This window comes from Taudactylus pleione, unplaced genomic scaffold (assembly GCF_031769625.1).
Source record: "Taudactylus pleione unplaced genomic scaffold, aTauple2 ptg000043l, whole genome shotgun sequence".
Taxonomy (NCBI): Eukaryota; Metazoa; Chordata; class Amphibia; order Anura; family Myobatrachidae; genus Taudactylus; species Taudactylus pleione.
In genome coordinates this window covers 6518309-6530719 of record NW_028284445.1, presented here as the reverse complement: position 1 = coordinate 6530719, position 12411 = coordinate 6518309, and the positions used below count along the sequence as shown (strand labels likewise).

At 42.0% G+C, this 12411-nt stretch overlaps 1 protein-coding gene across 11 annotated transcripts in view; it reads left to right on the top strand.

Annotated features, from left to right (window-relative positions):
• The window catches only part of NBEA (neurobeachin), a 634796-nt gene that overhangs the window by 590177 nt on the left and 32208 nt on the right, over positions 1 to 12411 (top strand). For 7 of the 11 annotated variants that reach the window (XM_088460223.1, XM_088460216.1, XM_088460215.1 and 4 more), the window contains 2 exons: positions 10726 to 10788; positions 11149 to 11238. In XM_088460223.1, coding sequence (XP_088316349.1) covers positions 10726 to 10788; positions 11149 to 11238 — 153 coding nt within the window. The remainder of the gene's footprint in view (positions 1 to 10725; positions 10789 to 11148; positions 11239 to 12411) is intronic. The other 4 variants (XM_088460224.1, XM_088460222.1, XM_088460218.1 and 1 more) reach the window with 1 other exon arrangement.

Sequence of the window (12411 nt, the reverse complement as noted above, 5' to 3'; positions counted from 1 at the left end):
CGGCATCCTGGCCCTGCGGAACCCTATGGTAGTCTATGTAAATATGAGGTGGGAAGTCAGAGAGTGCAACAGCTGCTAGATGAGTTTTGCTGAGATGTGGAAGACGCTTTCGCCATCTTCCAGTCCCTGAGATATCTGCCATCTGCTATATGCAAAATACGCTGTAATTTATACATTGCCAGGCTGCGGGCTAGCTACATTTCTATATTACACTTACCTAATATACAAGTCTGCTCTGACCTTATTATATGACACAGCTTGTTTTGTGTTGTGTTTGTGTGTACTATGAAGTTGTTTGCAGATAAGGAAAGAACCACAAAGAGCATTGTATTATTATTACATAACAGAACCTTAGGGGCGATTAATTTAGCAGCGACGGGCGATTGCGCCCATCACTGCTTATTACAGTTTCCTGCGCACCCTTATGGGCCGCAGAGAAAGCTCCATGATGTTGCTGGTTGCAAGGTCCTGGAGAAATGTTTGGAGCGCCAGCACCTCGCAGCCATCACTGCTAGTTGGAGTCGGGTACTGTGGACTAGATTTAGTGAAATGTATTTGGGACATGACATAAGGTTATGCAGCATGTATGTGACAATGGAGACAAATTATAATCACAATATCGCAGTCAGTGCAATATTGTTATTATATACTGTTATTTAATTCCTCCTTTAAAGGGGAAACAACACAAGTAGCAGACATCCTGGTCCTGTTATTTGTAAGCTAGTTATTACATTTTCCGAATACTGTGCTGTGGAGCCTGTTTGGGAGTAGACAGAGTGAAACTCCAGTAACTTATGTTGGACAAACCATAGTACTTCCCAATTACTGTTTTATGTTACTAACACTGTTACGGTGCGTATCCGCTAACTAGACAATAAAAATGAGCGATTGAACAATTACGACATTGTAATCGTTCAATCGCTCATTAATCATTCTTTAATCGTGCAGTTAAATATCGGAAACAACCAGCGATGCGCGCCGGTCGTTTTCGTCATCTATCATCGCCTGAACATGCAGGTCAACCTGCCGATATCGACAGGTTGTGCATGTTCGGGGATGAGGAAGGGTCCCTGCACTGAACGACACATTGTTCAGTGTGGGCACATTATCCACTGCACAGAATGATGAACGATTGCACGATCACAATGTTGTAATTGTACAGTTGTTCCACTCTCGTCTAGTGGATACGCGACTTTATTCACTATAGATGTGCGCAACACAGATACCTCCACAACAAAAAAGAACGTGTATATCTTCTGAGTGATAGAAATGAGTGATATTACTGCAATCTCTTCCCTATGTGGATTATTTCTCTATTTTTCTATCTTTCTGTGAAAAAAATGCAAACCAGTGACCTTTGGTTTCATGCAGAATATTCCCCATCTGCCTAAATGCTTAGATCAGTGGTTCCCATCTTTTTTGATCACGGCGCCCTAGAGTACCAGAATTTGTTTTTCACGGCACCCCAGGCTGAAATTGTTTTATTGAGAAATTCTGCCAGAATTGATAAATGAAGTAAATTTTCCTTATATGTCATCGTTCTGTTCATGTATTTGGTGGTTAGGGAAGCCAATCACACCCAATTTTCTTAATCTCAGAATAGAAGAAAAAAATCTAAAAAATCTGCGTTGTACCCACAATTTGGCCTACTGATGTAGCTGCCCCATACTACAACATACACTGACTGCATCGGGGAGGGCAGGGGAACAGTGTATCAGAGCAGGTCTACATGTTACCAATATAGGATTCTGCAAAGAATTGAATCACCCTTATTGTCCCCCCAGAGCCCATTACTGCTTGGGCCAGAACAATTAGCGAAGACTGCAGTGACTGCGCAACTACGGGAGATGCCACAGCCACTGTAAGTAATCCCAAAATCCCGTGACTGAAGGCTCTAATCCCGGGATTAAAGTCCTGGGGATAAATTTACTAAGAATCGAGTTTGGTTGAGGTTTTTTTTTTTTTTTTCAACTCTTTGACTCGTCGAAACTCCGGTGAGTTTCCCGTTTGTAAACTCGCAAATTTACTAAGAAGTGAGTTTAGCTGAAAGTGATTTCTCCGATGGTGAAGCAGAACAAGTTTTTTTCCCCCAGATTGCAAGTTTAGATGAGAGTACTTACCCGAGATTGCAGTGTTTTCTCTCTGCAAAACTCACCCGAGCAAGTAGCCTGCACATATCAGTGAGATATGTGTAAGCTGCTTGTGTGTTGTACCTGTAAAAAACTGGATAAAATATATTTAAAAAATGACGTAGGGCTCCCCTACCAAAAACCTAAACAGCCCCGGACTTGTCAGCAAGTCCTGGTACCTAAAATTCCGGGGAACAAAACGAGTAGGGTTCTACCGTAATTTAGGTACCAGCACCAGGCCGCAGGGTCAGTCCTAGTTTTAATTATTGGGGGGAAAAAAAATGTATAGTTAAAACCAGCACCGGACCCAAAATGACCGGGGTTTAATGCCATAGCCCAGAGACCCTATTACCGGGTCTCCAGGGCCAAAGCATTCTCACCCCAAGTCGCTCAGGCCAAGCCGGGGATCTCAGGCGAGGTGGGGACCCCATGAAAAAAGGGGTCCCCCCTCTCCCGAAACCCCAGGCTTGGTCTGAAGCCTGGGGCTCTTCTCCGCACCCCTGGAGCATTGGGTACGGGGGTAATAAAGTGAGAAATATAAGGAAACTATTGTATTTTACAGTGGGACTACAGGTACCAGCATGCCTGCCCTTTTGCACTTGTGGAACTACAAGTGCCAGCAGACGGCCGGCATCCGTACCCCCGCTGTAAAATAAATAGTTAAAAAAAGACAAAACACACACACCGTGCCTAGTAAAACTTTATTTCATACACCTACCCATTCACACATACTTACCTGCTGCATATGTTTCGGTCCCCTTTTCAAGTAGTATCCGTGTGTCTGGCCCTGCAAAAAAGAATCTATACTCACCTAGTTCCTGGTGCTGCTCTCCGTAGCATCCAGGGTCTTGGTAAAACAAATAAACAAGTTACCCGAACCAGACCGGCCCGAAGTCAGCTGTAATTTCTCATGGGGCACGAGCCAATCAGCGGCCGCTTTACATTTGCTAACTCGCACATACTCTATTCTTAGTAAATTTACCCCCCGGAGTTTATGGAGCTAAATCTAGGATTGGCTTCCTTAGTGGTGGTGGACAGGATTGTGATTCTGTTTGTTCACATACATCGGCAGCCAATGGGTCTGGTTTTGCCAGTCTATCTCATGGACCATATATAATTAGATTTAGTCCTGAACCATTAACCTGTGGCACCTAAGGGTGCCACTGTACCCAGTTTGGGAACCACTGGCTTAGAGCATTGCTTTGTTATGTCAAACTACATCAGAAACAGTTCTCTGGAACAATACACTCCTCTCCAAATAACACTATAGTTTATATCAGCATATTTATATTATTCAAATTATGTAATATATACTAGTCACAGTAGATCTCCGATAATTTGGGTTCATGTTAACCTAGATGCGGATTAACCTGGCAGCTAAAAATATATATTTTTATTTTATCCCTCCCTGGTACTACAGTATATAATTGCTGTACGTTAGTCTGAACTAGGCTGTGTATGTTCATTTCTGGTGCGCTCCCCTGTGTATTGTATTTAACGATCCACTTTGGCACCACAGAATGAGTATTGCCAACTTTAATAATACAGTATGTACTATAGGTGTATTTTAGGGGTGTGCACCGGCCACTTTTCGTGTTTTGTGTTTTGGATCTGGATCTTCGTGTTTTGGATCTGGATTGGTTTTGCCAAAACCACCCTTCCGTGTTTTGAGTTTTGTGTTTTGGATCTGTATTTTTTTGAAAAAAAGTATAAAAACAGCTAAAATCGCAGAATTTGTGGGTTTTTCTGCTCCTATGCTATTATTAACATCAATAACCTTCATTTCCACTAATTTCCAGTCTATTCTGAACACCTCACACCTCACAATATTGTTTTTATGGCCAAAAGGTTGCACCGAGGTAGCTGGATGACTATGCTAAGCGACACGAGTGGGCGGCACAAACACGTGGCCTATCTAGGAGTGACACTGCAGTGGCAGACAGGATGGCAGTTTGAAAAACTAGGCCCCAAACAGTACATAATGCAAAGAAAAAAAAAAGAATTGTCCTTGGGCCCTCCCACCCACCCTTATGTTGTATAAATAGGACATGCACACTTAACAAACCAATCATTTCAGCGCCAGGGTCTGCCACATGACTGTGGCTGAAATGATTGGTTCGTTTGGGCCCCCACAAAACAAGCTGGCAATTAAGGTGTCCCTGCACAAACTGCTTCTACGGAGGCAAGATGTCGTCCTCATCCTCCTCATCCACCGATTCCTTGGATAAAACAGGAAAAAGGGATTTAGGTATCCCTGGACTGCTTAAGGTCTTAGCCAAAGTTTCTGAACTTGACAGTAACTTTTTCTGAACGCGCTGCAGGTGCCGTATAAGGGAGGATGTTCCTAGGTGGTTAACGTCCCTACCCCTACTTATTTCACCTGTACATATGGCAAGACAGTTGTTGTCCGGATTTGGATAGAAATATTGCCAGACCAAAGAGGTGGAATGTTTGGTCTTCTGCCCAGGCATGACCGTGATGGGCTTTTTCATCCCACGGACAACAACTGTCTCCCCCGGAGCCTGATTTAAACAAACCACGTCACCATCAGAATCCTCCTCGCCAACTTCCTCCTCAGCACCAGCTACACCAGTATCCTCATCCTGTTGTACTTCAACAGTGACATCTTCAATTTGCATATCAGCAAGTGGACTGTGGGTGCTCCTTTGAGCACTTGCAGGGGGCGTGCAAATGGTGGAAAGAGCCACCTCTTCCCGTCCAGTGCTGGGAAGGTCAGGCATCGCAACCGCCACCACACTTGGACTCTCCTTGGGGATTTGTGATATCTTCTTAGAACGCACAGTTCTTCGCTGTGCTTTTGCCAGCTTAACTCGTTTGATTTTTTTAGAGGGAGGATGGCTTCCATCGTCATATGAAGCTGAACCACTAGTCATGAACATAGGGAAAGACCTTAGACGTTCCTTGCCACTCTGTGTCTTAAATGGCATATTGGCAAGTTTACGTTTCTCTTCAGATGATTTCAATGTTTTTTTCAAGGTCATTTTCCTGAACTTTGTCATTTGGGATTGTATGTGCCCTCTACTATGACATTGGGTATCGGCCTTGGCAGACGACGTTGATGGCATGTTATCGTCTATGTCATGACTAGTGGCAGCAGCTTCAGCACTAGGAAGAAGTGGTTCTTGATCTTTCCCTATTTTATTTTTATCGGAGAAAGTTTGGTCCTCCATTTATGTTATATTGATATATACGTGCGGCTAAGGCGCACACAAACACAGAAAATAATTTTTTATTTTTGTTGGAGACTAGTGCACTTTGTGGGTTACACCACCCTTTAAGAAATGAGCCAGCCGGCCCTTTACTTATGGGTCACAGGCGCACGCTTGGCGCTGCTCCTTTGTTGATGCACGTGCAGCTACAGCCCACACAATTCACAAACACAGAAAATATTTTTTTATTTTGTTTGGAGTGCCCTTTGGGGGTTACAGCACCCTTTAACGGACAAGCCAGCCGGCCTTTTACTTATGGGACACAGGTGCACGCTTGGCGCTGCTCCTTTGTTGATGCACGTGCAGCCACAGTGCACACAATTCACAAACACAGAAAAAAAATTATTTTTTTTTGCACTTGGGGGGAGCACACCTGATGGACAGAGCACCCCCTGGACAACACTACAGCACCCCTTTAGGACTGGGACACTGCACAGGACTTTGGAGTGGACACAGCCCCTATGGACAACTGACTGCACAACACAGTCCAGCCAGCCCCTATGGACTTTGAAGTAGTGGACACAGCCCCTATGGACAACAGCAGCACAGCACAACACTACACTGCACTACACTACACAGCCCAGTCCTAACTCCCACCCTCCCTCTTCACTGTCCACAGCCAAGTGAGAAAATGGCGCCGACGCGGGTAACTTATATAGGATCCAAAACCCGCGAGACCCGGAAGGCGGGATGATGACGTTTTGCCTCGATTTCAGATCCGAGTCAGGCGGGAAAAGTCGAGCCTGACTCGGATCGGCCTCGGATCGGGGGGGCTCGGGGGGGTTCGGATTTCAGAAATCCGAACCCGCTCACCCCTAGTGTATTTTCAGATTAGCCATACATCCTCTCCTTTTATTCAACCTGGATAATTGGGGTTCCAATGTAATTAGACCAGTAGATAATTAAGCAGATTTTATGCAGCACATGGCTTGCCAGCTGTTGTGTCCCATAGTAGCTGGAGGTCCGTAGGTTGCCTAGCTCTGCTTTAGTGCACTTGGTGTAATACATAATACGTAATACATAATGTACATGCTTTGGAGGGAACACACCGTGTTGTGCGTGGGTCATAGGTAGAAGGGTTAGGGTGTATGCAGAGTTCAGAGCTATACAGGTTAATGGTAGGGAAATTACACCTCTTGTTGATATGTGAACACATGTAATTAAAGAGTTCATCTAATGATCACAGTGGTGTTTAATGTATGCCTGTCCTCTTTCTGTAAATAGTACTAATAAGCAGCCATTTATATGTAATCTAGACACATTTCTATGCCCATGAAACCTTCAAGTGCAGGTGTGTAGATTAGTATTGTGTAATGAAACATACACACCGAGCCAATGTTAAAATGTGAAGAGACGCTGGAGGGTATTGATTCATTCCTCGTTGACAGGTGAAATCATGGCTGCACCACTAAGCACAGCAATTATAGCATTAAAATATCAGAAGGTCAGAGGAACAGATAATATTCCTCTCTGTGTCAGATTAAAAATTGACACTCTTTGACAGCATGGGATCTCTGGCTGAGAAAATTATGACAGCTTAACTCATATTGCAGTTGTAAAGCTATAATTTATAATGAACTTTACAATGACTGTCTCCTCCTGTGGTGAAACATGACAGAACACTCTGGATACAAAGCCTGTATCTCTTTCTAATATGTAAACATCAATTATGTTGAGTATTAGATATTATTTTGAATTGTCTTTTCTACAAAAGGGACATCATAATCCTGTCACATATCCTGTGGGCATATCCATTGTATAATTGTAAAGAATGCAGTTCTAGCCCATTAGACGGCACTCTCCCTATTATTGTTGCATAACAGGTTTAAAAGCGAATACAGTCCTCAATTTGCCTGTGGAACAAGCCCCAGTTCATGTAGTTTGTTTAATCAATAACTTATTTTGCTGCAAATTGAGATGTTATTTATTTTCGCATAAAGATATATAGTATAAAATACATTTCCTGGTGGACGTCGGTCTGTCTCTTTTGGGCTAATCACAAGAACCACTGGGCGGATTTTGATGCAGTTTTCACTATTTTATATAGAGCATTTGTCGAAGAAGCTTTAATTAATTTATTCATGTATGACTAAAGGGAGCCAAGCAGTGATGATTTTAGTGAAGATAGTCAATGAGAAAACTTACATCCGAGCAATTACTTTGCTTACACTGCCTAAACCATTTATACCATGTAGAGATTGATACCTATTTGGGGTTTCTCCAGAAAAATTGTGTGTCACAAAACTAAATCTTTTCATGATGATATCAGGAAGAAAAACAACTAATGTTGTCTACAAGGAAGTCTTATAAGTTCTCGGTTAACAAAGACCAGAGACAGAGAGAAAAGCTTTTTCACTGTCCATTACGTTTAAATCCACCCGTTTCCCCCTTCCTGGTACTGTTGGGTTCCTGCCTCTGGTATGCACAATTTTCCTATATACCAGGGTCCCAGAACATATGGAGAGCTGTGACCACCACTGGCCAGGGTCTGACACAGTTGCTATGAGATGTCAGCCAGATTCCAGGACGTCATCTATCTTTTGGGCCACAGATCTAGTTAGTGCAGCTGATTTGTAAGTTCTAAAACCCTACTGAATAGTACAAGTCCAGGCAGTCCCAGCAAAGGGATCTTATAAAATTAACAAATTGGGGAAGGGAATTATAACAACTTAATGTAAAGTGTAAGCCTCCTATAATGTGTGGACTGCAGACTGTTACGTTCTTCTCATGTGTTCTGGCTGAATCCTGCTGTAACATCAGAAAAATTAATGGCAGCTTCAGGTTTACTGAGGACAAAATTAAAGGCAGATAAGCGGCTTATTGCTCTAGTGGCCAGTTCTATTAAGCTGTCATTTTCAAGCCACTCAAGATTGTTAAAAATAAATGATCTTCTAAACAACCTCTAAGAATATTGATTAGTACATGTCTAGCACAGGCTCTCTCTGCACTGGTTGCTGTCCAAGCCTCCTGCAAATGGGTTCTTCAGCTGGCCACTGCTGGGTCCCTGCCGCTGCTAACGTCCGCTATCTCCGCCGGGTCCTGATGCCGCTAGTGCCCACTACCTGCGCCGGGTCCCGCTGCTGCTAACACCCGCACCGCCAACCATGTTTGTGCTTTAAAGTGAAGCCACTGTACACCCCCTGCAGGAGGCACTTACTGAACATACGCAGCAAGTTGACATTCCCCATCTGTATATTGGAGCATTTGTGGGTTAATAGTTTAAAAACTGTAACTTTCTCAATTACCTGAACCCCAAAAGGCCCTACACTGGAACAAGAGCTAACTAACAAAACAAACTCCAAGGTTTTCAACTTTTCACCGACTCCTTGTGTTTGAGCATCTTTGTGCTACACAGTTATCTCCGCACATTCACAGGAATGACCTGCACTTTTGCGTGTCTGTTCGCTATTTCAAATGTTACACTTACTGTTGTAAATAATATACTGGTATTAAGCTGTTTAGATGCTTCAAATTGTGTCCCTACACATAAAGACTAATAATTGCCGAATTCTGATATATATATATATATATATATATATATATGTATGTGTGTGTGTATATATATATATATATATATATATATATATTTATATATATATACACACAAAACATTACGGTTTCACATGTCCCATTTAGGCTTATTTAAACATGATCTGAAATTTCACATAACCTACTAAATTTTTGACACTCAAAAAAGCAATGAAATTCCAATTGTTAAGGCTGACGCCTTAATCGACGTGTTCCTTGCGTAATTCAGATATGGTTTGCCATCACACCCTGTGGTTAACTGCAAATTCAGCACTCTGAGTGAGATTGCTGTCACTCACAAAAATGGTGGAGCTGCTAATTCACAGAATTGTGTGCTCATTGGAATACACACATGCAGTCTATGCAACTGAGGTCTGAGCAGAAGATAGAGCTGTGCAGATAGGATAAGAGTGGTATGGATGGGGAGACAGAAAGGCATGGAGAGGGGGGAAGATTAAGCAGTACAGATGGGGGAGCCAAAGTGATGCAGATGGGTGGAAAACAGTGGTGTGGATGGGGAGGGAGGGGACACGTTGTCATTATGGTGTATTGTATGTAGAATTTTGAGGACAAAAATGAATTTATTCCATTTTGGAATAAGGCTGTAACATACTCACTTTGGCCTGAGACTAGGTTATAGTGTTAGATGGGGTTCCCCCATTATTTGAGCGTTTTAGTGGGCTTATCAGTGATCACGTTGGTTTTCTCTGCTTTGTGAGAGCTGTAATTGTGGTCTCACAGTTGTCACCCATCACTATGTATTATTGGTGGTACAATGATGGGCTGCAGCAGACAATTTTTTGGCCGGGTGGTTTACTTAAAGTAACTTCGTCATTTAGGTACAGTGTAGGTCTCACATTTGGTGAAACCTTTTTAGGTTGAAGCCTTCATTGTACTCTACATGTCTGGCACTGTCTGGAGTTTAATGAACTAACCTGGTAGCAGTAGACCTTTAAACTATGAGAATAGACAAAATTCCTTTAATTCCATTTTGTAATTGTATTAACTAAAGTTAAACAACTCTCTCCATAATAAAGGGAAACTCTGGAAGGTTGCACAGGTGTGACCTTTATATTATTGTTATGATCGTTGTCTATATATATATATATATATATATATATATACATATGTTATATATATATATATATATATATATATATATATATATAGCGCTGCAATTTATGCATGGAAGCAGTCATTAACCTACATGTATGCTGTTAGTGTGTTGGAGGAAACCCATGCAAACAGTACGAGAACGTATAAACTCCACACTAATAGAGCCTTAAGCTAGGTACACACTATACGATGTATGATATGATATATCGTTCAGACGTGGATCGGACTAATATATCGTATAGTGTGTACGCCCCAATCCATCGTTCATCATATCGTACCATTTGCTGTTCTGCGTGGCAGATGGCACAATGCAATGAGCGTTGCGGTGCAGTTACATGTAGCATATAACAATATATCGCAATCATTGTCTGCCGGATCGCGTAGTGTGTACGGCGCACGTACTGTATCGTTCCATCGCTGTGTCGCAACATCGTAGGGTGTGTTCCCAGCTTTGGAATCAAATTCATGACCCCAGTGCAGTAAGGCAGCAATGCTGACAACTGTGCCACTGTGTCGCCACTATCAGGGATTACAGGTACTAAGCAAGTTATGTTTACTATTACAAGGTGACAAACTGTTTACAGATATAAATGAATCTATTCTATATTATTCAGCTGCATGCATTGATTCTTCTTATGAGATGTTTGTAGAAGCATTTCTATGTGCGATCATGTTTGTATGCCTTTTCTTATTTTAACTGTTAATTTTTCTCATTCATCAAGATCCCTGAAGCGTACTTTATTAGAGACCCCCACACTTTCCTACTTACTGGTGACTTTATAAAGGTATCCGTACACAGAGAGTGGTGTGGACACACATTATTAACATGTACACGTGTGTGGCGTGAGAGTCTTAGAGATCTCTCCGGTCTTTAGCTGCATGTCACCACAAGTTAACATTCACAGATAACCCAGATCCTATCGGGGAATGGTTATTTGGGTAAGTGAAGCATGCTTGGGAGAAAGCAAAGCTTGTCTACAGAAATACTAACACTTGGATGAGTCTGCAGCCCGGGAGAAGAGCACTGGTGAATTTTCTGGACTCCTTTCATGGCTGACTTGGGATGTGCTTGCATTGTCAAATAGTGTGTTGACCTATCTCTTTGATGCATATTGATTATGACAATCACTCCTCTCTCCCTGCAGGCCATGGAGGCACAGATACAGAATTTTGGACAGACGCCATCTCAGTTGCTTATTGAGCCACATCCGCCTCGAAGCTCAGCCATGCACCTGGTGAGATATAACGGCTTGTTGGGAAATTCAATTCTTCCTGCACACAAGGGCTTGGTCTGTGTTTGTATTGTGAAACAGCACAGTGTAAATAGAGAAAATCTGCATGAAACCTCAAGTATACCATTAGTAAATGATAGGTTTTCCCAATAAAAAGCATGAATACATTTGTAGTAGCTCCCACACCCTGGATAAGTGTTCAGATGCAGATTTTGGTCATTGCTAAAAATAATTTCACTGATTTCTTCCTGTTCCATGGATTAGTTTCTGCAAATGATAAATGAGATCACAGAAAGTACCACCAAAAAAGCACTATATATACATCTGTATTTCCTAATGATGTATCCACAAATGTAACTTACTGAACTTGTGATTATATATATATATATATATATATATATATATATATATATATTCATGTATATGTGTGTGTGTATATATATATATATATATATATATATATTCTACACTGTATGTGTGTGTACAATATACAGTATATGTGTGTATGTAATCTTGTCAGCATTAGAAAAAGAATTTAATTTTACAAAGGTAATGTAATTTTATGCCCACTGTAAGTGCCATGCATACACAGTCATTGCTGAGGTGCTTCATTGCCATGTCACTCATATCCAAGCATACACATTAGACTATTTTTATGAACGATAACGATATTATCATTCATATCGTCCAGTGTGTATGCACTGAATGACCAACAATGCACGCTCCCACGGGTCCTTATCGAAATCCCCAGTCGGCTGAACGTGCAGATCCCCCCCTCCCACGGCCATCATTAGTCGTGGCCGACATTGATAGACGATATCACCGCATACACACATAGTCTAGTGCAGTGTTGGCTAACCTTGACACTCCAGCTGTTATGGAACTACATAACCCAGCATGCACTGCTACAGTTTTGCTATTAGGGCATGCTAAAACTGTGGCAGGGCATGCTGGGATATATAGTTCCACAACAGCTGAAGTGTCAAGGTTAGCCAACACTGGTCTAGTGTGTATGTTGCTTTAGGGAAGTGGACATCTAGAAACATTTGTTACTCAACTGTAAGATAAGAAAAGATACATAAAATATTAAATTGGATGCCGACAATGAAAATTAAGTTAGTAGCCTGTCGTACCCACAGTTCTGTTATATTAGGCCCAGGCTTATGAAGAATTTCT